Source organism: Wasmannia auropunctata, unplaced genomic scaffold, assembly GCF_000956235.1.
Source record: "Wasmannia auropunctata unplaced genomic scaffold, wasmannia.A_1.0 LD336106.1, whole genome shotgun sequence".
Taxonomy (NCBI): domain Eukaryota; kingdom Metazoa; phylum Arthropoda; class Insecta; order Hymenoptera; family Formicidae; genus Wasmannia; species Wasmannia auropunctata.
Window position 1 is genome coordinate 5,244,261 of NW_012026784.1, and position 25,663 is coordinate 5,269,923.

At 41.3% G+C, this 25,663-nt stretch overlaps 4 protein-coding genes across 6 annotated transcripts in view; 3 read left to right on the forward strand and 1 right to left on the reverse strand.

The window, feature by feature from the left end:
- Window positions 1–10,608, reverse strand: part of LOC105453989 (mothers against decapentaplegic homolog 3) — a 29,089-nt gene extending 18,481 nt beyond the window's left edge. The window contains exon 1 of the mRNA XM_011696302.1: window positions 10,340–10,608. Within this exon, the coding sequence (XP_011694604.1) occupies window positions 10,340–10,542 (203 nt within the window). The 5' untranslated portion in view covers window positions 10,543–10,608. The remainder of the gene's footprint in view (window positions 1–10,339) is intronic.
- A 630-nt stretch (window positions 10,609–11,238) lies between these two features.
- Window positions 11,239–16,272, forward strand: LOC105454011 (IWS1-like protein). 3 transcript variants are annotated; one of them, XM_011696325.1, is made up of 7 exons: window positions 11,239–11,769; window positions 12,006–12,214; window positions 12,465–14,099; window positions 14,220–14,577; window positions 14,659–14,948; window positions 15,029–15,140; window positions 15,702–16,272. In XM_011696325.1, exons 2-7 carry the CDS (start codon window positions 12,048–12,050, stop codon window positions 15,822–15,824), a joined length of 2,685 nt encoding a protein of 894 aa, XP_011694627.1. In that variant the 5' UTR covers window positions 11,239–11,769; window positions 12,006–12,047; the 3' UTR covers window positions 15,825–16,272. The 3 variants fall into 3 exon arrangements, with proteins under 3 accessions (XP_011694627.1, XP_011694635.1, XP_011694644.1); XM_011696333.1 differs by having other exon boundaries at window positions 12,027–12,214; XM_011696342.1 differs by having other exon boundaries at window positions 12,082–12,214.
- A 544-nt stretch (window positions 16,273–16,816) lies between these two features.
- Window positions 16,817–18,233, forward strand: LOC105454001 (60S ribosomal protein L18a). Its single transcript, XM_011696313.1, has 3 exons — window positions 16,817–16,921; window positions 17,170–17,349; window positions 17,821–18,233. The coding sequence occupies exons 1-3, from the start codon at window positions 16,904–16,906 to the stop codon at window positions 18,154–18,156; spliced, it is 534 nt and encodes a 177-aa protein (XP_011694615.1). The 5' UTR covers window positions 16,817–16,903; the 3' UTR covers window positions 18,157–18,233.
- A 125-nt stretch (window positions 18,234–18,358) lies between these two features.
- On the forward strand, window positions 18,359–25,521 carry LOC105456848. The gene is made up of 7 exons (XM_011701186.1): window positions 18,359–18,673; window positions 19,142–19,696; window positions 19,778–19,921; window positions 20,039–20,203; window positions 22,924–23,607; window positions 24,979–25,122; window positions 25,230–25,521. Exons 1-7 carry the CDS (start codon window positions 18,575–18,577, stop codon window positions 25,506–25,508), a joined length of 2,070 nt encoding a protein of 689 aa, XP_011699488.1. The 5' UTR covers window positions 18,359–18,574; the 3' UTR covers window positions 25,509–25,521.
- The last annotated feature ends 142 nt before the right edge of the window (window positions 25,522–25,663 follow it).

The following is a 25,663-nucleotide window of genomic DNA, read 5'->3' on the forward strand; positions in this document are numbered from 1 at the left end:
TTGGCACCCCCATTTTTCAAAAGGTGTTTTCGTTATTATAATGGACAGAACTATTTCTAAAAACTATCAGGAACTCTTCCTTTTCGTCTCAGTAATCCAGAACCCTGATCAGAACTACGATTTCGAAACTTGGGGGTGCCAACTTCACACATCCATTTGCTGGATAGTTTATAGGAACGCGAATGTGGCGAACACAAAGAGTGTTTCGATCGGCGCATCCCCTTCTTCATTGTCCGCGTAAATCGCTTTTGCGTCTCGCCGTGACGTAAAAGGCGGAATTATATTCGCCGTAGGAGCGAGCACAAGAGTCGTATATTTAAGAATTGAAAAGAGAAAGAGAGAGAGAAAACTGCTCAAATGACAAACCGGATAAATCTGCCGTCGATCGAAAACTCGGCTCGCTCCGAGACGCGAGGTTGCCTCCGCGTGGAAGGTGTCTCAATCTACTTCTATAAGATTTCACTTGGCGATTTAAAAGCGAGAACAGAGCAAGTTAAACGAAAGCCTCCCCCCTCCATCGCCCATCACGTCGCCTTAGGACAAGAGCTCCTCTTTTCGCATCGAGAGCGAGAAGAAAAAAAGGCTCAGGCGATGACGCGCGTCTGAGGATTAAATCAAGATTCCCACCCGATGCGATTGACCCGGTCGTTGAATCGTACGACGCGACTCGATATTTTCTCGCGACATTCGCAAAACATGCATACGGAAAAAACGATTTTGTTGAAAGGTCTAAAAATTTTGTTAAATACAGATTTGAAAATAATTCTTGTTCAATCATCAAAATAATTTGTTGGAAAGTTAAAAATTATAAGCACTGCTATAAAACACTTTGATATTTTAGCAATCATTGTGACTTTCCAACAAAAATATTCTGATTATTGAACAAAAATTATTTTCAGATCTGGATCCAGCAAAATTGATTTCGTTCCGATCCTCGTCGCGCGTTTGCGCCGTCGGCGATATAACGTGTATATACTCACACTGTGTGTACATACACTCTTTACTTTTGTCTTCCAAATTGCGAATTATCGGATGAATGGATGAAATTTTAATGTCGTAAATGGACGATAATATTGCGCCGCCGAAGGAGGGCGCGCCGGGCGAATTGGATTTGACGCTTATAGAAAAGACGAGAAAAAGAATTACGTAATGTAAAATTCAACGTGACCCACTTCTGCTCTTGCATTTAGATGAGATGACGCTCGAGGTTACAGTTGTGATTACGTTGTTAAAAAAAGGAAAGAAAAAAAGAATGCGTCGCACGTAGAGCGTGCGCGCCTCATTTATCTTTGATTTACGGTGCCGATATATAGATCGGCATTATTCCTGCCGACCGCGCGCGCATCGAGCGCACCGGATATTCTGGGATTTTATTTGGATAATGTGAAAATCGTGTTCAATGTCAGCGCGAGAGAATTAGACGGACGATATTTAAATAGTACGCTGAGAAATAATGGGCTCGATGAAAATATAAAGTTTCCAGGTGCGGAAACTTTATATTTAACGGCGAGAATAGAGATGAAAAACAAGGAGGGGGGAGGAGAGGAAGAGACGGAAAGTTTTGCGGCAAATTGTACTTTCCCCCGCGCGCGATTGTAGTCAATTGCATTTCAAATTTTCAGAATAGTTTGCAGTTACCCAACATAATCGATAATTATATATAGCAGGAGATATATATATATATATCTCTTTCTGGTATAAGACTAAAAATAATTATTTTCTGAACGTTCGCATACATTATTTTTCAATCGTTTAAAAGCGGTATTTTCGTCGAAGAAATAAAGAGGCTCCGACAGTTTAAGAGAATTAAGATCACTTTTCTATTTATATTTCAAAATTTCAATAACCTATTTTCCAAGATTTTAATTACTATTCCGCCCCCTTCTCTCTCTCTCTCTCTCTCGAATGGGTTTTTTTTCGAAGGGGCAAGAAGAAAAAAGAGCGCTGCGCGTGTCGTCCAACGATGGAAATCCGCCGCGGATTCATTCCTGCGGTTCGCAGCGTGTATCCTGGGGATAACGTCGAGGAAATAAGACGGGGGGGGGGAGGGGGGCTTAATTTACCTTCTAACGGGGATCGTATTAACGTCGTGTTTCATGTGCGCGTCGTCTACTCGGACCACGGAGACACAATGCGGTAACGCCGAGCTGCTGCTGCTACTGCCGATGTCGCGTCGCGCATCGCCGATCCCGTTTCGTTACGTGTAACGCGCGTCATTAGACAATAGACGTCGCGCGCGCGCGTATATATATATATATGTATATACATATACACATACATATATAACGTAACATTCGGGAAGTTGAACAAAGTTTAATTTCCTCGATAGCTGGAAACATTTCGCTCCGCTGTTTGCTGATTTTGCAAGCGAGGCGCGCGTTATGCAATCATGTGCAAGCGCGCTCGCGCGTGAATACGTGAATTTCGTTCAGCCGATACGTATACGGTTTTACTCGGGGAACTGATGGAACGTCTGTGAAAAATTCCGCGAGTCTTTCTATCATTAAATAAAATATGAGGGAAAGAGCGTGGCAAAGCACAAAAAAGACGCGCTTCTCTGGATTGTACGTTATATACATATAAAGAAAGGAATAACATGCATTCTAAAGTGTCACGTGTTCGAATAATGCTTCAAAATTTATGCTTAATCAACAGAAGACCTTACATCTAAATTGTCTTGGAATTGTTGTATATTTTAAAAGCAAAATAAAGATTGCGCCTTCAACGTTCTATCTACTGTTTTCTGAACGCACAATTCGTTGTTCGTGGATATCGATTAAATATAGTTTGTAAACAAACTGTTCTCGCGTCACGTATACATATCCCCTCCGCGAGATCTGGATTACATTACATTACGGGGGAGCGGGGACCGTCGTCGTCGGCGCGTAATCGCCGCTATCGTTATCTCGGCTCGATATGAATCGGCACGCGCGCGCGAATCGGCGGGTGAAGCGCGCAAAGCCGCAAAAGCCGTGCGTTGTGGCGAGAGCAACACGACGGGAGACGTACGCGATGTGACGGCGGCGTCCAGCGCACGCGTTTTGAATCTCGGAGGATGCACCGGAGGAAGGATAACTGGGTCGCCGCCGCCGCCGTTGCTGCTCCGCAACGTGCAAGGTAGTATCAAATATATCGAAATCCGTGGGACGTGCTGACGCACTTCGCGCATTATCTGCACGCGCGCGCCCCGCTCGCACGTGCCCCGATGTCGCGCGTGCTCCACCCCCCCACCCCTCTTCGAGAGAGAAGCGAAACGTGCCGCACGCGCGCGCGACAACGCGAAGAGCGGGCGATATCTGGGATTTTTCACGAGACATTCCTCCTTCCGTATTCCTGCTCAATTCCGATACGTCTCACAGCCGCGCGATCGAAGGTATCGCTTAACGCTTTCACTGCCGGAAGCGTCCGCTTCTTGCGGGAAAAGCGGACGAGCGGCACTCGTAACTGCTCCATTCGCGTGAGCGTACAATAACAAGAATCTCAATATACTCGTAAACACTGAATATATCGAGAGATACGATTGGAATATCAATTGACGATCAGAGAGGATCATACAGACGTCGGTGAAAATATATTCGTTCGTAAACGTCATCGGTAAAAGTTTTAAAACGCGCGTAGAACATAGAGATTGGCATAATACTTGGTAAATATTATAGAGAAAAAAAAATACCTCGGTTGTTGCGCTACGATCGCAAGAATGAAAATTGCTTAGCGGTTCCGGACCTCGAGCTACTTCGGGAATCTGGATAACAGCACAGCCTAACTGTGGATTATAGTCGCTTCCTCCTTAAATCCCAAGCCGCGGGCGATCTCCGTCTCGGGCCTCTTCCACACCGCGAGAACGTGAACTTTATAATAGATTCCCCACTTTATTGTTATCCGGCACTTATTGTTAAACCGAGTCCCGACATTGTTGATCAATGTGATGACAAAGGGAACGAGCACCAGGTACGTATACGTATATTTTTACACCGTGCAAAAGGAAAAAAAAACGCACAATGAGAGCGCGATCGATAGACGCGCGTACGCACAAACACGATTATAATAACTGCATAATAATCGCGCAGAACGATACACGTCCACTATATCTATACGACTGCAAGACTCGCGAGGCATTCGACGAATTCGACCTGGTGAATTCGAGATGATTTCCGGATTAAGCGAAACTTTCTCATATATAGCGTCGAATAGAGAGCGACGCTTTCTCAAAAGGAGGATTTCAACTCGGGCCCGTGACTCGGGAGGGAGAGGGGCACTTCACTGTCTTGCCGCGGACGAGCCGCTGCGAAATCACCGCCACTATCTCATTTGACACCTCAGTCTAACACCACCCCGCCGCCGATCGTCGCGAGCGCGGCATTTTTCCCGTGCGTCGTCGCGAGTAGTCCTGAAATATTCCCGCCAGTCCACCCGGAATCGTCACGCATCTCCCTTTTTCTCCCTCCTGCACGCCGCGTCCACGATTCGCGAACGATTTCTCTCTCGCGCACACGCAATCTCGTCGTTGATCTCGTCACCGAGACTCGTCGCGGATCTCCGCGGATCGCGCGACGTTTCAGCGTCGCCGAAAAGCCGCGTGTGGAACGAGCGCGCGAGGATCCGCTCGCGCGTTCAGCGGACCAACTCCGATCCGCGCGCGAGGATCACGCGCCTTTCCCGACGATGACAGACTCTTTCTCCCTCTCCACCGCCTGCAGGTATCCTTGGTCGAGAAGAGGCTCCTCACCGACCGCGCCAGCAGGCCAGGACTACTATTAATAAAGTTGTCATGCGGTACGCACGCCGCCGTTGCCGTCGCCGCCGCCGCCGCCACCGCCGCAATCGATTCCCTACGGCTTCGACCGTATAGACATACGGTATACATAAACGACGCGCGAGCGGAGCGCCACGTGATACCAACATCATTCTGATGTGTACAGGGCCTTTCAAACGACGCGAATAATCGTCGTGATCAATCCTTGAATGCACGCTTCTTCCCCTCCCTTCCCCTTTCCTCCTACGTTAGCAAACATTCGTGAAGGATTTCGGATAGCGGAAAAACCAACGTCGAGAAATTTTCATTTCCAGGAATTTTTCTCTGGAGAAAATTGCTTGAAAGAGAGAGGAGACTCGCGATCGGGGAGATCATATGTATATAAAAGAAGTGAAGACAAGCGAGGCTTCAAACGATTCTTCCTCGCGTCCAAGAACTAAAAAAAAATTGCCCGGAAAGGGGAAATGAGTCAGCTTTACTTTACGCGCAATTTCCCAAGTACGAACTTAAAAACATTAAGCGTGTCCACGTTATCTCGCACGGCATTATTGTATCACGTGGTTATTCTGGGGGGACGACGATAAGAACGACGGTATTAACGATAACGAAAAGTTATTATATACTTATAAAACGGAGACATGTAGGACACGAGTGAACGGCGCGGGCACAAGTAGTCGTTCGGAAATTAGTTAATTAGCAGTTAGTAATTAGTCGACGTTGACTAAACATTCAATGTACGCGAATATACGCGGCGACTTGCGCATATGTGTACGTAGATAATTAACGTAAATAATAACGTAAAGGAATACGAGCGTTTAAAGTTAAATATACGACATGCACTTGATAATAATTACATCCTCCAAGTTATAACTCGAAGAGAACAGAGACATACACACGATATGCACATGAAAGAGAGAGAGAGAGAGAGAGAGAGAGAGAGAGAGAGAGAGAGAGAGTCTTGATCGGATCAGTAACCGGGAAGTATTCGCTGAGGCACATCTTCGATTCGCCAGGCATGTTACATCCGACAACCGTTTATTTTTAGCAATATCCTTTGCGATAGATTCGTATCGATATCCGCATGTAAATACGACCGGGGGATTAAATGTGTTTTTTACGATTATCGCCGATATAACCGACGACAATCACGACATATAGACGTAATTATTCACGGCCCGTAATTACGCGAATTTATCGTTAAAATTCTCCCCGAAACATGAATATTTTATATAATTAATAATAATGTATAATTGTAATAATTAAACTGCGCGCAAATGTATGATGCTAATTATGCAGCTTTGCTGCGTTCTTCAGCGCTCGCTTCGAATGTCCGCTGCAGATACTGCTGTGATACATTTTAAATGTTCCACGAATAAAATGATAAGTTATATAGCTAGCTTCAGTAAACATGTATCATCGCTCGATGTTTACTCGATTAACGTACTCGAAATAATCTTCCCCGCATATAAAACATGGAAACGCGCTACCGATATGTACATTCGTATCAATTTATCGGTTAGAAATTTGCGGGAAATTAACGACGTTAATTGCGCCGGGTTGTTGTAACGTCGAAGAAACGCGTTATCCCGAGAAAGAGAGAGAGAGAGAGAGAGAGAGAGAGGTGCATCAGTCCAGCGAGATAAGAAATCACGGCTAGGCAATTTCACGTCACTATCAGCCGTGATTATCACTCCTTGTCTTTTTCCGCGTTGTTTCACGCGGATGTGGAAAAATAACGAAACCGACCGCCGCTAATCGAGATTGTTATCACGATAACTGAGTTCGTGACGATACCATTTTTCCACGCTCCGCGATCAACGTGTTGGGAGCTACAGATGTAATTTTACACCCGGATTACCATCTCGGCCCGTGTTAAAATTTCCATATTCCGACAATGTTTTCCGCGGCAGTCTCACGACTCTCTCCAGAGCCATCATACTTAAAAAAAAAAAAAAACGCGAAACGTTTAAACTGGCTTAGTCGTCTTAATTTTTCTGCGAGTCATAGACCAAAAGAGAGAGAGACAGGATGTATCATTAAATACCCGATATCTTTCATCGATCCCGCGTCCGAAGAATTGCCGTTCGCGTTCTTGGGATACTTGGGACTACTTATCGAGAATTATTTATCGACGAAACTGCCTTGTATTATTCACGAATATATAAGCTCTCGTCCCGCGGAAAGAGAAAAAAAACTAGAGCTATTAACCGGTCATTAAGGCTTGTCGAGTTGACAAAGCGGAAAGCAGCGTTCTTCGCAAACGATTCTCTACCGTTCTGTTTTGCCTATTTACTCGTTAACGACTTTTTTTCCGCGGAAAAATCGCGAGACGCACGCACGCACGCACGGCAGACAGGCACGCGCGCGCGCGCGCGTGTGGAATTGGAGCGACCGCCGCCGCGTGAATTAATTGCCATTTGTCCCGTGACGTGAAACGAACCGCTGCGAGAGGAGTGCTCGATCGTATTTATACGCCCCGTCGTTTCCGAACAATGTAATGTACCCGCGTGTTCGCTCGTCGTCGTCGTCACGTGTTCCCGACGCGAAACATGTGAGTCGTCACGTACGTGGGTGTACCCCGAGGAAACTTCGACTTCTATTTATCACGTCGGCGTCCCATTTTCAGAATTTCGACGCGATCGATCCCTCTACACATCGACTGCCACGTCATTCATGTAGGAATCACGCTCAATCTTATTGGAAGATCTTCCTGGAAGAGCCTAACGCGTTTCCTTTCATAATTTATCTTCTTTTTGTTGTAAAACATTATACAAAAATTTGCTGTTGAATTGTCATTTGCATTTGAATGACAGCGGGTTTCGCTCTCTCGGAAACGAGGAGTGTCATTCGTATGACGTGGCGCTAGTCAATGCGCTAATGGGATCTTGTTCTCACGAAGACGAGGCTTTACTGCGAACGATTTCTGGGAAGAGTCCAAAGCCGAATCTTTCCTCGATGGGAATTCGAACGGGGCGAGGGGCAATCGGGGAGGCACGTCCTTTCTCGCTGTTTCAATTTTTGCGAATGCGGGAGAGACGATTTTGCATCGAGGCGTACAGTCGTGGACAGATCAGTTGCAACATTTTTTTTTTATCTGGTCTCGGAACGCACTATTATTTTGCAAATGCGGACCACGATTGATGTACTATCTTTAGTCTAGAAACAATACACCAATCGTGATTCGCATTTGCAAAATATTAGTGCGTTCCGAGATCAAAATAAAAAAAGTTCCAAATAAAAAAAAGTGTCGCAACTGAATCTGTCCACGACTGTACACTTACGCAGAGTGATATCGCTTCTCCTTCAATGGACCTTTCACTTTTCTTTTCGTAGACGAAAAGAACGATTTTGCTGGAAGGTCAAAATTGGATCTGAAAATAATTTTGTTGCACGGAAATCAAAATTATTTTCAGATCCAATTTTGAATTTTGCTCCCAGCAAAATCGTTCTTTCCGTGATAATAATAAAATAATAACAAGAATAAGAAGAAAGGTCTCAACGTGACTGGATTCAAATCAACGCGTGTCCTGTTGTCGCGTATATGCATATGAACGGGTGCAGCGTATACACATCCGCGATAGATCCAATTAGAAAATGTGTCTTCGGGCGTCGCGTCTATTTTATGGCCGCAATTGATTCTATCAAGGCGAGATCAAAGCGAAGGCGATGACTCGTCCTTTTATATCGAGTTACGTCAATACGGTTCTCTCTCCTTGTTCGAAACGAGCGTGGAGATAGATATACGTCGTTCCCCCGTATTCGGTCGATTGACTTTGTCTTTCGGACACGCCGCCGGCCGCCCCCGTCGCGGTTGGCTCGAATTCCAAGTATTAAAAACTCCAACGGTCGGCATTATTATTCGGCTGGGTATATTATACACATATATACAATCGGGGGAAATTCCCGGCGCACGCGCGCGCGCTAGCCGTTTGCCGTAGGTCAAGGATTATACAGGCGTATATTGCGCGTTTTTGAGCCTCGAGCGACGACGTGCACTTCTCGCACGCGTGATTACGTACTTTGCGAGCGATCGACGAGTGCTCCCCTCCGCCCACGCAGTAACAGTGACGATTGTCGCATTTAAAGTTCCTCTGAATGCAAGCGAAGACGATCGCATTTGCGTTCCGTAACAGTCACGATCCGGCGGAGAGAATTGTCTCCCATCTCGATTACAAATACAAAACGAACGCGTATACGACGAACGAATGTGCAAAAATTCAATCAGTCAAGCCTGCCGATGATTAACGAGAATGCACCCTACTCGCGTATCATAAATGAACGACGACGTGCGGAGCTATATTGCATTTAACAGCGAATAAATTGGAATTTGTCTCGCTCTTACGATCTAATGGATTTAATAAGATTCAAATGTTTTCGTCGCGAAACTTTTGGAAATCTCATCTCTTTAAAATTCCCGATTCATTCCGTCAGTCGAGATCGTCCTGATCGTTTTATTCTGTCAATCCCGATGTCCAGCTCTCAAGAGTCAGATCAATCATCGCTCCGTGAGACAAGTTTGATTAATAAGAAATTTATGAACAAACGTCAATATCAGATTATATCGGAGTCACGAAGAATTAAGGAAACAACCGATCTTGAATACGAAATCTGTACTTCTACAGTTCTCTGTCAGTTTTCGATTGACAACCGGAAAATAAAAAGTAGAAAAAAAGTTATATAAATTAGAATTAAGAAATTTACGAAAAGCGCGAGATCAGTCTGGCATTCGCAAGGCTCTCGGTTAGCTCGCTCGCGGAGCAGCGCCTCCGGCTTGCAGGCCACGTGCCCCCCGCGTGCACGTGCCCGAGACGCAGTGTTTACCTGTGCATGCGTGCGCCGTGCTTGCGTGCGTATCGCGCCGATCGGCCGCCGCCGTCGTTCTCTATAAACGTGACGTCGTCGCCCGCGTCTCGTCCGGCACCGCGCGCGCCGAGACAAGTGCCCTAACGCGTCGTAAACGCGGGAGAGATACGCGCTTTCCTCGCGCGCCGCGTCGTCGGCGCGCGAGTTTCGTTATCGTTATCGGGCGCGCGCGCGCGTGCACACGAATTCGCGTGCACGTCGCCACACAGGTGAACGCGCGCGTGCACGCGTGCAGCGAGGGACGCACGTCGTCGGCGGTCCCTCTATCTAATGAGAACGGAGAAGCGCGTTATCACGCGGCGCGCGCGATTGGCAAAAAAGAGAGGAACGTCATATGTGCAGTACAAACACACGCACAAAGCCGTCTCGCGCACGCGGGCGCGCGCCCGCGCGTGCTATGTGTGCGTGCAGACGGGACGCGCCACACATACACATACACACGCGCGCGCATATATATTGTATATATGAGGGAGCGCTCGCGCGATTTCTCTCCTCTTCTGCCGCTCCATCTTTCTCTTTCTTCCTCCGTCTGCATCGTACCCTCCGACTCTGCCTCTACTTTTCTCTTTCTTTTTTTTTCCCTTCTTTGTTTCCCGTCTCTTTCTACTGCATCGTATCGCGACGTCGGTGCCGCGAACACCGTCGCACGCGCGACATACAAAGGGAATTAAACGAGGAGACTCGGCAGAACTCAGGTGTATACACGTACGTGTACGTACGTACCTTGGTATAGTGATGCACTTGGTGTTGCAGCTCTGCGTCGTGATGGCCTTCTCGAGCTCGTCGAGGCCCGCCGACTTCTTGAGCTTCTTGACCAGACTCTTAACGGCCTTCTCGCTCCATTTGTCCTCGCTCTCGGCCTTCTTCCAGCCCAGCAGCCGCTTGACGATAGGCGGGTTAAAGCTGGGCAGCATCGAAGTCATCATTTGCCCTGAGACGAGCGCGCGCGACCCGCATCGGGGCCGCTGTCGGACGGCTTGTCGTCGTCGTCGCCGCCGCCGCCGCGATGCGCGTACCTACGGAGCGTTTACGCGATTGTCGTTCACCGCGCGCCCCCCGGTCTACCCTCTCACGCCCGGTCGCCCTGGAGTGGAGAAGAGACACTCGGCGGCTCGCGGATCGGCGGCCGTGTGCACGCGCGCGCGCGCGCGCCGAATACCGATCGCGGACTCGCTCGCTCGGCGGCTCGCGGGCCCTCCGTCCGTACGTACCCCGGGTGCCGCGACAAGATCACTCACTCTCGCACGCAGACGGCGAATATTTTGCCACGGCCGCCATACTGCATCCCGAGCGCGCGACTCGGCGCGACTCGGCCGAGATCGGCGATCCTCGTTACCGGCCGCGGGAAACGCCGTGCGACTAGACCGGCGCACTCGCGCGCGCGCTCGTGTTTATTTGGTGATTTATCACCACGTGTTGTTCAGATCGAACGAGATGGGCTTCTTGTATGTCGTAGGCCAATCAAATTAGGTAATCGGGACTAAATGAGACTGGGCCAATAGGAAGACACATTTTCTTAGGAGTTCCAGCCAATGGTTGGACTTGCTTTTTGGATGGCCTTTTCAACGTGTTCCGAAATTCATTGAGAAAAGTATTCCAATCATGATATTTTCGTTCTTTCTGTTTGAGTGCATTTGAGTGCGTTATCTTACGGCTAGGCTAGCATCAAACGTTTTTGCTAAACGAAAGTATTTTATACGAAGTTTAGTGCTAACGTTAGTTTAACAAGGTAGAGCTTCATTTCTAGGAAAAGAATTAGATGCTTCACAGTTCACCGTCAAAGTGTCCTATCGTATGTGAATCGTGATTTGTGTATAACGCTGAAAACTTCTTTCTCATTGACCGGAGATCACATATAGTCGGTCTTGTCACACGACTCATTCGAAAGGAAAAACAGCGGCGTAGAAAATAATAAAGAGAGTGATATTACGCGTGCACCAATCCAGCGCCAAATCTCCTATCCGATATGCGAGAAGAAGCTCGTCGCCTGTGAAAAATAAACGATTCTAAGTTATTGTTAAGCACAGAGGAACGTAACGGTTATGTTCAGTGATCAGTAACCAATCGGCGTAATATTTTTATTATTAACTGTAACTGCGACAACAGGCCACATTTTTTACTACGCTTAAACATAGATGCCATGGGTTTCGAAGGTAAAGATGTTTCTTTATATTATTACTTCGTTGAAATACAAATTTTGTTCAAGACGTTTTATTTGTTGCCCGAGTAAAAGGAACGAAAGCATGATGTTTGCATACATGTGCATTATTATGATAGATAATAGATTTATATTAACCAAAAGATCACAAGAATGATGCAAAAAATAGCATAAGATACATAGCATCTTTCTATTATATATTATTTTTTCTAACTATATGTTTTCATCTAGAGATCTATCTTCTTATTAAAGATTTTGTAAAAAGAATTTGGTATGATACATCAACCATGTTCTTTTTCTATTCAAGATGAAAGAAGTGACTCGGAAGAGGAGCATGATAAATCCAGAAGCAGTACTCCAGATTCACAAAAATCGGGTAGCAATGTAGCAAGAAACAGATCCAAATCACACTCGGCTAGTCCAAAGTCTTCACCTGCTAGGTATCTAATATTTACATTTATATTTCTTTTATATAAGACCTGTCAACGATAGAGAATAATATTTAGAGTTATACATTGTTTAATTAATTTAGATTTTAACAGAAAAGTTAAACATTGGCCAATGTATTGCTCACGCATTACTCTCTAGCATTGAAGTGTCCTATGTGCAAGGGGCATTATTTGCCTATCTATCTACATTTTTTTAAAGGAGTTAAAGTTCTTTTGTTTTAACTGGAATTAAATATTTTAGATCAAATCAATCATCTCCGGTGCGAAATGGATCACCAGCTTCTGTTCGTTCCAACGCAAGTTCTAGAAGGTCGTATTCTAGATCACCATCGAGATCACCCTCACCGAACGGGTCTGCTTCACCGCGTGATGGCGGAAGGAGCAGATCTAGATCACGCTCGAAATCCCGTTCTCCAGAGCATACAGAGACAAGTGCAAAAGATGGCTCACAGTCACCGGCGCATTCGCATCGCTCCAAATCAGGCTCTAGATCTCGAAGTTCCTCACGCTCCTCGTCCAGAAGTTCTCGCGCAGCATCGAGAAATAATTCACGTTCCCGATCACGATCAAATTCCTCAAAGCCAAGCAACACTCCAACTAAATGTGACTCGCCGAAGGCAAACGTTCAACCGTCTTCTAGATCTCCATCGCCTCGGGCAACTTCCAAATCGCGATCCCGTTCGAGATCTCTCTCGCGATCCCGTTCTGGCTCTCCAAAAACATCGATTCATTCACGCTCCCGATCGGGAACTCCGAAGTCTTTCCACTCGAGATCCAGATCAAGATCGGGATCAGCTAATCCAAAAGAAGTCAAAGCTGCTTCAAGATCGAGATCAAGATCCCTGTCTGTATCCAAAAAAGGTTCTCGTTCGCCATCAGCATCGCCGAATCAATCTCCAGCGCCGGTCAGACAATCAAGATCCAGATCAAAATCACGCTCTGTAAATAGCTCTAGAAAAGGCTCTCCGGATTTCGAGAAAAGCCCCCATTTTAGATCTCGTTCCAATTCGGCGGATAGAAAATCTAAGTCAAGATCTAGGTCAAGGTCTGGATCTAGGAAACACTCGAGATCGCCTTCGCAAGAACGAGCCTTATCACGTTCAAAATCAAAATCAAAATCTAGATCCTTATCGGGTTCGAGAAAAGGCTCGCGTTCGAGATCGCGATCAAGATCGCAAAAATCTGGATCTAGAGGAAAATTGAGGTCCCCATCGGGTTCACGTAAAGGCTCCGTATCTCCTGCGCGTTCAAGAAAGAATTCTCGTTCAAGATCGAGATCTAGCTCGCGATCCAGTAGATCTAAATCGAGATCCCGTTCCATTTCAAGAGCTTCGCGATCAAGATCTCGTTCTGGCTCCAGAAAATCAATATCGAGATCGAGATCGCGATCTCGTTCAAGATCGAAATCTGGCTCGAGATCACGTTCAGGCTCACGTTCAAGATCGAGATCGAGGTCGAAGTCAAGATCAAGGTCAAAATCAAGATCGAAATCACGCTCACGATCAAGATCGCGTTCTAGATCAAGATCCGGATCAAGCGTTAGATCTAGGCATTCATCGCGTTCTAAGTCCCGGTCTAGATCTAGATCGGTATCCGGATCTAGAAAGTCCAGAAGTCCCAGCAGAGATTCGGATGGAGTAGTTAGAAAACGAAATAGAGTATTGTCGGACTCTGAAGAGGAAACTGAAGGTAAAGCAAAGAAACGAATAACAAATGACGTATTGACGGATTCCGAGCATGAAGATGAAGGGAAAAAAGACGCTGAGGCGCATCAAGAGAAGGAGGGTAAAGATGAAGAAAAATTATTAGATGCAACTGTCAATGAGCAGCAGGATAATGAAGATTCTGACGATGGAATAATTGCTGGTGGTGGAATGTAAGTATATATTTAGCTGCAATATAGGTCGAAAAAATAATATTATAAAAGCCATAGAAAATTCAAATATAAAAGTGCGATAAAATTTAGTAAAATAATCGAATATTTTAATATTTTCAGAGATGAAATGTCTGATTTCGATCGCATGTTAGCACGGAAAAAAGAAGAACAATCCCGTAGACGTAAACGAAAGGACATCGGTATCATCAATGATAACGATGATATTATAGCACAGTTGTTATCGGACATGAAAGCCGCAGCTGAGGAAGATAGAAAGTTGAATCAACAAAATAAACCTGCCACAAATAAGATTGCCATGTTATCGAAAGTATTGTCGCAACTGAAGAAGCATGATTTACAGTTGGCTTTCTTAGAGCACAATGTGCTGTCGGTCCTTACCGACTGGTTGGCACCGATGCCTGATCGTTCGTTGCCGTCTCTCAAAATCAGAGACAATCTTCTGAAATTGTTATGGGAGGTAAGATTATATGAAATAAATCCGCTCGATAAAAAATATATAATTTATATTACTCATTTATTTACATATATACGCTTTCAGTTTCCCAGAATTGACCAATCTTCGCTGAAGCAATCCGGTATCGGGAAGGCTGTGATGTATCTTTATAAGCATCCGAAAGAGACGAAAGAGAACAAGGAACGCGCTGGAAAATTGATCAATGAATGGGCCCGACCTATTTTTAATTTATCGGCGGACTTTAAGGCGCTCTCGAAAGAGGAGAGAATGCAGAGGGACTTGGAGCAGACGCCTCAGAAGAGACGAAAGATCGAGGATGGCGGATCCTGTCAAAAATCGCAGGATATTAATAAGGCTATGAAAGGAGATTCCAAGTACAGTCGTTGATAGTAATCATTAATAATTTAAATCGATTGTTATACCTTTATTGCATTGAACTCTTTTTATCTTGCAGACCGTTGAGACCAGGAGATCCTGGATGGGTGGGAAGAGCTAGAGTTCCAAGGCCTTCTAACAAGGATTATGTCATACGGCCTGACTGGAAATCGGACATCGATATTAGTAGGGTAGGTATTTGCGCTTGTGTGCATTTCAAATTTTAATGTTTGTTACGTGTATGGATTATATCCGTCAGTGACTATATGTATTTATTGTTCCCGAAATGGGATATTGCATCACCAGACTCTTCCACTTTAGTCTTCGATTAACTTTTTGTACCTAGATACAACATAAAATGGTACAAGAAAAAGTTTGAATCTGAAACTTTCTGATAAAAAGTTGACTACTCATATAAGAGTCAACACACGTTATTCAAACTTTTATAACGATATAATTAGTATAATTACTACATAAATATTATAAATTACTATATAAATAATATAAATATTAGATGGTATTTTACTTATACTGTATAAAATTGTTTATTTTTAAGCTTTTAAATTCACTTTTTTGAAATATTAATTTTATTTTGTTACATTTCAATTCTTAATCAACTCGTATGATTTTTTATTTCATCCAACTGTTGATATTTAATGCTGCCCTTAATATTTTCATAATTGAAATTTTTCAGCTATATATAACACTGTTTTTTACACAGTTTTTTATACGCGGTAATGTTTTCTTTCCAGAGCACCAAGAAGCAAATGAGCCGATTCGAGAGACACATGAAGAACTACATGGACAGCAAACGTATGAAATCGACGAGAAGAGCAGTAGATATATCCATAGAGGGTCGCAAGATGTCTTTGTAATACCCACATGTTTCTTATGCTTTATACACGGGAATAGTGTAATTGGAATAAAAACTGTGGCAATGCTTCCTGATGATTGCGCGGAAGAAGCTGTACGACCTGACTGATTTAATTCTCGTGTAAATTTCGGCAAATTTTAAAAATAGGTTGCACGATCAAAACGTTCTTTGTTCTCTTTCCGACAGTTGTGTTACTCATTTATTTGTAGATGCAAAAGAACATGTAGTTTTACAAGTGTTGACAGCAAAAGAGCTAAGCAATTCTACTAAAGAATATAAGAAATCATCATAGTCTAAAACACTTTTTAATCGGATATTCCAATTAATTTTGACAAAGAGATTCAAGAATATTAGGTTTAGATCAAGCATTGATAGTGTATTATCAATTTAATTAATGTACTATTTATAGCCTGTATAATAGGATCAAATAAAAAACAATCGTTTTAAAATCTGTGTACATTTTGTTCTGTTAAGCTGACTAGCATTAACATTTATATATATCATATACATATAGTGATACATATTTATATACATCAAATATATACAATTGGAAGAGACCGCTAAAATATTGTTATATACCTACAATGTTAACAAACGTTTCATGAATGTTGAAGCCAAAAAAATGTATATTCTGTATAAGATTAATAATGAAAGAATATGCTTCCTTTCTTTAGAAAGTTTATGTTAGAAGAATACCAACATATTGGAATACTACACATATATACATATATGTAAAATTGTGTATATAAATAAATATATATATATATATTTATATTTTTTATATTTTGTATACATATATAGATATGTACAAAATAATTGTTTTTTTATGCTGTCTTTTACCAATTGATCTTTCAAAAAAGATAAATGATTACATTCATAGGCCTGTTCTTTTTAGCTGAACTGGCTGCACTAGTTCAGAGTCTCTCTTCCTTCTTCCAATGTAGAAAGAGAAAGAAAAACTGTCAACAAGTGCAGCCAGTTCAGCTAAAAGAACAGATCTCATGGCAGCACCTAGACTTCCGTTGTGCAATATGGCAGCACTCCCTTTCCGGTTTATCGTTAAACGTGACACAGGATACAATGAAGGCGAAGGGTGAAGTGAGTAATTTTTACGAATTTTACGTGAGGAATAAGCTAGATCGACACCGAGAGCTATTTCTCCTTGTTCCGAGCGCCCGTGTTATGTTCATTTGGGATTCACGCGGAAACGCTAAACGGAGCTTTCCAGCGTGAAACACGCGATCTAACCTAAAACTCATCCAAGCCAACGCATGCTCGCATAACCCAGTTCAATCGATCTGTGATAAATTCAAACGAAACGATGATCCCTCCTCTCTCTTTTTCAGCTCAAGGAATTCGAGGTGATAGGGCGTAAGCTCCCCACCGAGAAGGAGAAGACCACGCCGCTGTACAAAATGAGGATATTCGCGCCGGACGCTATAGTAGCCAAGTCCAGATTTTGGTACTTCTTGCGCCAGTTGAAGAAGTTCAAGAAGTCCACCGGCGAGATCGTGTCTCTCAAGCAGGTACTCATCTCACGGCACGGTCGTCGCAAACTAACTTTAGGCACATTCCGTTTCATGCATGATGTATCATCTTATCCTTGTTTTTAACATTCGGTGAAAAACAAGGATAAGATGATATCCTGATGATAGAAGATGATATCCATCATGCGCATCATGCATGAAACGAAACGCACACTTTGTCTTATTAGATGTGTTTTTTTTATGACCTGTGATATGTTTACGCTTCTTGCACAAAATGAAGTAGGTATATAAATTCGGAGAGAGAAAGAAAGCAAATGAAAAGTATGAAATTTAACTACAAAGAATAAACTGTACTGTTAACTGTACCGTTAAATTTAGAGAGAAAGAAAGCATGAAAATTATAAAGTTTAACTACAAAAAGTAAACTGTACCATTAAGAAGGAACTTAATTTCTCGTCGTCTTTATTCATTATGTTTGATAACTAAGGCAAAACTAATTCTTTTTCTCAGATTCCTGAGAAGACACCGATGAAGATCAAGAACTTTGGGATTTGGCTGAGGTACGATTCCCGGTCCGGTACACACAACATGTACAGGGAATACAGGGACCTCTCCGTCAGCGGGGCGGTGACGCAGTGCTACAGGGACATGGGCGCTCGTCATCGCGCGCGCGCCCACTCCATACAGATAATCAAGGTGGAGGTCGTGAAGGCCGCGAATTGCCGCAGGCCGCAGGTGAAGCAGTTCCACGACTCCAAGATCAAGTTCCCGCTGCCGAAGCGAATCCAGCACAGGAATCGCATGCCGCTGTTCAGCGTCCGGAAGCCGCGCACCTATTTCCTCTAAACGGCACGGTGCTTTTGTATTACGACGCTCCTCTACTCTACAGAAAATAAAGGGACTTTCGATAACATAAAAAAAAATTTCCCATAATTGTCACAATTATTCATCGACGTCACGATTTCCTCCACTCCTCGCATCCGTTTTGAGAATGACATAAGAGAAGGTCGGGAGTTTTTGGTTATTCGAGGTTAGAGTTTAATAAATACTGAGAACGTGGCGTCATTTTTATCAAACGCGTGGTAGATGATTTTTTTTTCGCTCGCGTATTTATGTCTGGTAAATTATAAAAGAGCGGACTAGTTTCGACGAGCATTTCTGTATCGTGACGAGAGACGAACGTGGATCACGGAAGTTACGTGTCAAAAAAGAGCGAAACGGGATTCGTGCGTTGAACGAAGTCGAGCTTTACGCGTCTTCCGTTATGACTCAAAACAGGCGTATTATCGATTCGCGTCATGTTTATACCTCTCGCGTACGTAGATCTTGGGGAAACTTTGGAAAGAAAACCGCTCGGAAAATCGTAAGTAATTAGCGATCGTTCGCATCTCCGACACATTTCGACACTCTCGTTCGATTCAAGTGACATCTCAAAAAGTGTCGCTTTCTTTTTCTCGAGCACGGTGTCAGCTGTTCCACGTCGCGTACTCCGATAAACTTGTATTTTTACGTCAGCGTAACGAAAGTTCGCGGAAATCCGGACGCGATGACGTACGGCGAAACTTTTCCTCGAGAACACCTCGTCGACCGGCCTTGACGTCAAAATAACAAATGTCAAAGCGACAACATAACACATGTGATAACAGTAACTGCGTTCCGTTTCACATATGATGTATAATGGTATTTTTGTTGTTCACCAAATGTAAACAAAGGATAAAATCGTAAAATAATAAAAGGATAAATCATGCGTGAAACAAAACGCATTCAAGCCGGTGCGTCACGATATAACCTATCAAGTGTGTTGACACGATGCTTGACATTTGGTTGACAGATGATGGGGCAATTCAACGCTACTCCTTCGAGTCCTCGCGTGATGTTCGACGAGGAGAGTGACAACGGTTTGGTACTCTGCGACAAATATCTGCCGAAAGAGATGCTAATGGAGATCCTCTGCCATGCCGACTGCAAGACCCTGTTGAACTGCCAATTGGTGTGCAAACACTGGAATAGGCTGATGAATAAGGTCTGGCACATGAAAACTGAGCAAACGTTGGGCAAACCGTTCCCGTGGAACGATAGAATACCCTGGTCCGTATATTATTTCGCATGCACGAAGAAGCCTTATGAGAGGAACTTGATAAAGAACCATTCCGGTGCGTACGGATTGGCCGACTGGAAATTGCTTTTGAATGGTGGCGATCGTTGGAAGGTAGAGGAACCACCCGTCGGCGTCCAGGAACTGCAAGAAATGGCCGACCCAATGTTCGAAAACAGACAGATCTGTTTCACGACGTCCTTTCAACGTTGTAACAAAGAACAGAAAATAGATTTAACGAGAGAGGGGATTCATCCATACATCCTAGATACTTATCGACCACCTATAGTGGTATCATTATTTTATGTGATAAAAATTATGTATATATAAATTATATACAATTGTGAATTATACATGTCATGTATGTTGTAGGTAAGCGAATGGTACAGTTGTAGATGGGACTGTCCAGCAGTATATGAGTTGGGCGTAGAGTTACTTGGAATTGACAATGAACTGATAGACGAGTTTGTCTTTAAAGATATTCTAATAGGAGAGAAACAGAATGAGTGGCTGAAAGTAAGTATCGATAAAATAATCGATATAATAATTCATATTTTACACATAATGAAAATTTAAATACAGGATACATATTACCTTTAATTTATATTTTCTTGTATGCTTTGTTGTGTGCAGGTTTCACATGTATTTGAAAACTATGGACCTGGTCTTCGAATTATCTCCTTCGAACATGGTGGGAAGGATAGATCATATTGGGCAGGGCATTATGGCAGTAAAATGACTAGAGCATGTGTTTTTGTGAAAATTCCTGGGAATATTTCTACTGTTACGAGCAAATGTAAATGATTAAAACAGGAATCACAGAAGACAGAAGAGTCAGACTGGAGAAATTAATTTATAAAAGGTTCGCTCTATTTTTTAAATAAAAAATTTAACATAAAATATCATTGATCGCAGTGAGATAAAAAATATAATGTATAAATATATGATATATAAAATGTTAAATGTATATAATTTTTTATAAAACAATAATTTACTTAAACTGTGTTACTACTTTTAAAAGTCAAGAAAAGATAATTGTTCTAAGATTAATGTTTCATTATTAAAATTGAAAAAAAATTAGTGATATAAATATTGCATATGCAATAAAAACGAATTTTTATTAATAAAATAAAAACTTGTTTAAATCAAGATGTGCGTGATTTCTTCAATGTAGATGTTCCATTAGCCATATTTGCGAGGGATATTAAGAGAGTTAATATAAGTAATATTCTAGTAACGTACATACATAAAATGATATTTTGTTTATAGATATTAATTGATATAGCGATGACAATTTCACGGTAGGATCCAGATCGAACAAAAGACTTTAATACAATTTGCATGCACGACTTATACCTCCAACCGGGGAGGCGCGTTGCAACAGTTTTAGGCTGGTATATTGCATTTGTCGATATGTTATATACTACAACAAAAGATTTCAACCCTGTTGCTTGACTGTAAGAAAAAGAAATCGGATCTCTCTATTCTATAGCCAATCAATAATAGGCTTGAAATCTTTGTAGGACTCCCTAAAGAAATATAGTAATCTTTTAAGGTTCATCTACAATGAAAGTAATAAGTCGTAAGAAATTGGCCAATCAAATATGAAATAGTCAAATATGAAAAAAATAATCGACTGTATTTGATCGATTTTTTACGGCTTACGACTTATCACTCTTATTGTAAACGGATCTTTAAGAGGCCCTGACATTGAAAGCGCGCCCCAAACGCAAAAAAAAAGGTTTCTAAAAAAATTCCTATTTTAAAAATTTCTATTTTTAGCACTACTCGCATAGAACCACGACGAGGATGTAGCAGAATAAATAAGCGATCGCCGATCAATTTTTATATGTTTTCATACAATTGAAAAATAATTAGCGCCTGTTAAGATCTTGCGCCCTATGGAGCGTATATTGCGTACGATATTGCTACGCCCCCTAACTGACAAGCATGTCGAAGGGGAAAGAAGAAATTCTCCGACAGATGAGTTTGAGCTTCAGGCAGCTTCAGACGAATCGAAAGTTCGTTTTCTTATCGAAGTGAATTGTGTAAAAATTTATTATCCAATACTTGGCCGTACATCCGAGGTGAATTTGTCTCAAATCATACGTGTGCTCAACTTTCCAACGCGCCTATACTATTATTTTTTTTTAAATCGGCGATATTATCGTAACCACGTGCACGCGTTCTTCGATTCGATTCCTGCCATTTCTAAAATCAGAAATCTAAAATGACGAGGCATCTAAAAAAAGACGAAGGCATTGTTGCCGCCAATTTTAACAATTAATACACACGTCATTCATTTTAATGTCTTTATAGTCTAGCCTAATTCATTGGCGTCAATATTAGTTAAACATTTTCTGGTGAAAACAAATTCTGGTGTCTCATAAAATATTTAAAAAATTTATTATACTTATTTTAGGAATATAAATATTTCTGAAAAACCTTAAACTTTTGGACATTTTATAAGTTTTTTTTTCTGAAATTATAGAAAAAGTAATTTTAAAAATATCTTAGAATATATCAAAAAGCATATATATGCAGAATCATAGAAAAAATATATATATCCTCGATACTTCTAGAAACTTTTTTGTAGCGATCATGGCGCAGAGATGTGCGTCTGCTTTCTGTTCTGACGATTAATGTTCAAATCCAGAAACATAGGATTTTTATTCGATCGTCATCTTTCGGAAGGCAATGGCAAATCACTGAGAGGATATCTTATCATGAGAATCTTTCTAATTTAAGCCGTTCGAAATTGTTGGCGTTAAACTGTGGCTCTCTTAATATATGTATATGCGTAAATTGTAAATTATAGCGTCCACCACAAAAAATGAGGAGTCACCACGTTCTGACAAGAGTAAAAGGAGAAGAGGAAACTTCTCAAAAATATATTTCAATTTGTATAATAAATTTACAAAATTTTTTAAAAAGTTATAAAATTATACGGAAATTCTGAAAAATATATATTAGAAGAATTCTCACCGCGATTGTCATACAGGGGTATATTGAGCTAATAATGTACCAATGAATTCTGCTACTGCGGTTGGAAGTTAATCAAGTACTGACCAACTAATCGCAAATAAAGAGCCCATTGCCTTTAAAAAAAACCCAAAGAAAGAAACTTATACTTTGTATATATTTTCCCATCATGCGTAACGAAGTTCGCGGAAATCCGAACGCGATGACAGCGAAATGCTTCCTCAAGAACGCCTGAACGACCTTTTGACTTGATCGAAATAACACTGATAATATTGTAAAAGCAGATGCAGATTTGTTGCACATTTGTGTATCATATTATTGTTGTGTATGAATTAAATGATACGTTACACGGTGCGCCTTTGTATGTATATTGTGTCACAATTTTGAAATGTAATAATGCAACACTCTACATAAATACGCAACAATGATATCTCACACAGCACACTTTATCCGAAGAACATCTTGAGAATGTTCTTAAGACGAAAAACATTTTCTAAACGTTGTCTAAGAACGTTTTTTAGAACATTTTTTAAAAGTCCGTATTATATGAGACGGTAACAAGCATATGCAACAAGCCTGCATGTATCCGCCTTAAACACATGTATTTTGATGTGTCACGATACAATGTGCCAAGTGTGTTGACAGAGATGGAACAATTCAATTCAATTCTTTCGAGTTCTCGCGTGATGTTCAATGAGGAGAGTAACAACGGTTTGGCACTCAACCTGCCGGAAGAAGTACTGATAGAGATTTTCTATTTTGTCGACTGCAAGACCTTGCTGAACTGCCAATTGGTGTGCAAACGCTGGAAGATGCTGACGAATCGAGTTTGGCATAAAAAAATTAAGCACAGATTGAACGAACCGTTTGCGTGGAACGATAAGATCCCCTGGTCCGTATTCTATTTCACATGCAAGCCTTACAACAGGAATTTGATAAAGAACCATTCCGGATTGGAATACATGAATGGTTGGAAAATCACTAGTTGGGAAAAAATTCGTCTCGAATGGAAAAGAGGGTGGAAAAGACAACAGTGTATGATACTAGACAACGAATCAAAGCCCAATATCAAATGTTCATGTCTACTATATACCATTTTTGCTGCCTACTTTATCCGGCCGAATTTCTTAATACGGCAGAACACCAGAAAGCAAAATATAGATCTGATAAAGGAAGGGATCGACGCGTATATCCTAGATACTTATCAACCATCCATAGTGGTATTGTCAAAATTTATGTGAATAAAAATTATTAAATTAAGAATAAAATTAAAAATTGCCCTTTAGAATCGATGCAGTTATTATTGCGTAAAAAAAAATATCTTTATTAAATTAATAAAAGCACAAAGAGATCGCATACGTTTCGACCCTTGGCTAATTGAGTCCTCTTCAGGGCGGAGAAACGTCACACATGGTTGATAACAGTTTTTTAGCTGCAGAACGGGCCAAAATCAGCAGCAAGTCCAGTAATGACAAAATTAAGCATGTACGCAAATCCCTCGCCAGATCTTACGCAGAGAAAACTTCGTCTGATCATAATTGTTAAAACAGTAATTGTCAAAACAGTAAAACGGTCAGAAAAAGCAAAAGTAGAAATATATAAGTATACATATCCATATAGATGTGGATTGTCTCAACGTTACAATTAAATTTTATGGATATGTATATGTTCCTGCTTTTACTTCTTCTGACCGTTTTACTGTTTTGACGTAACAATCGTCAGACAAAGTTTTTTCTGCGTAAGATCTGGCAAATTGCGAATATATGCTTACTTTTATCATTACTGGATTTGCTGCTGGTTTTGAACCGTTCTAAAAATATGTTATCAGCCATGTGACGTTTTGCCGCACAAGAAGACCTAAACCAAGGATTAAAACATATGCGATCTCTTTATGTGCTTTTATTAATTTAATAAAGATATTCTTTCTTACGTAATAATAACTGCGTCGGCTCTAAAGGGCAATTTTTAATTTTATTCTTGATTTATTATTTCGGAACTTTTTAAATTTTTCAATTAAAAATTATATCACACACACACGCACACACACACACACACACACACACACACACACACACACACACACACACACAGAGCGTTTGAGACTTACCACATATATTATTTTTTCTAATAGTAGATTGAAGTTATTTAGAGAAAAAAATTCTAATAATATCAAAACGTTAAGTTTACAATTTTAGTTTTAGCATGCACAGCCAATTAGTTCAATAAATAACGAAGAAAAGTTACGAAGATATAAATTCAAAGATGCATTCAAAAAGTATTTCAACAATATCTATTTATATAATAAGAATATCTTCACTATACAATGGAACGCGCAAATTATGAATACCTCGCTTATTTTTTAACATTTCCCATTGAAAACTATTGTAGTTTTAACATTTTAGTAATAGATTTTCGTCTTTAAATGACTTCAAGAATCTTATATTAGCAGGTGATGTGGTAGATCTGGAACGTCTTTTGTGTGTGTGTGTGTGTGTGTGTGTGTGGGTGTGTGTGTACGCGCGCGCGCGTGCAGACGTGTGTAGATACGTAGGAATTATATATAATTGCGACTTACGCGTGCCACATTACAGGTAAAAGAAAAGTTCAGCATTCTAATGAACAATGCAGCAACATATACATTAAGAGTTAGATTAATTAATGTTAACAAGGAACTGATAGACGAGTTTCAATTTACACATCCAATAAGATCTGAGACACAGAATAAATGGCTGCAAGTAAGTATCGATAAAATAATTGACGATATAATAATTCAAGTTTACGTGATGAAAATTTAAACAAAGGATACTATCTTGAATTTATATTTCTTTGCTTCATTGCGCAGATTTCATATGTATTTAAAAACTATGGACCTGGTCTCAGATTTATCACGTTTGAGCATGGCGGAAAATTAATTAGTAACCCTAACAGAGACCCAGACTATGAAGAGGTTCAAATGAATTGGGCACATGTTTCTGTCCAAATACCTGATATTGCATATGCAAATATAAATAAGTTAAAAAAACAAGAATCACAGAAGAGAAAGAAGTTTATGTGGGATTTCCTCTCTCCTTTTTTAAGACATAAAATGTCATATAATTTGAGAAAAATTAAGCCAGTTTAAATGAAATAAACAATATATATGTATAAATATAAAGATTAAATATAATAAAATTTTTATAAATGATACACTATTATTTAATAAAAACCTAATCTAAAATTAATTTTCTATTGTAAAAATTGCAAATTAAAAATTGTTGAGACATATAGTATTGTATA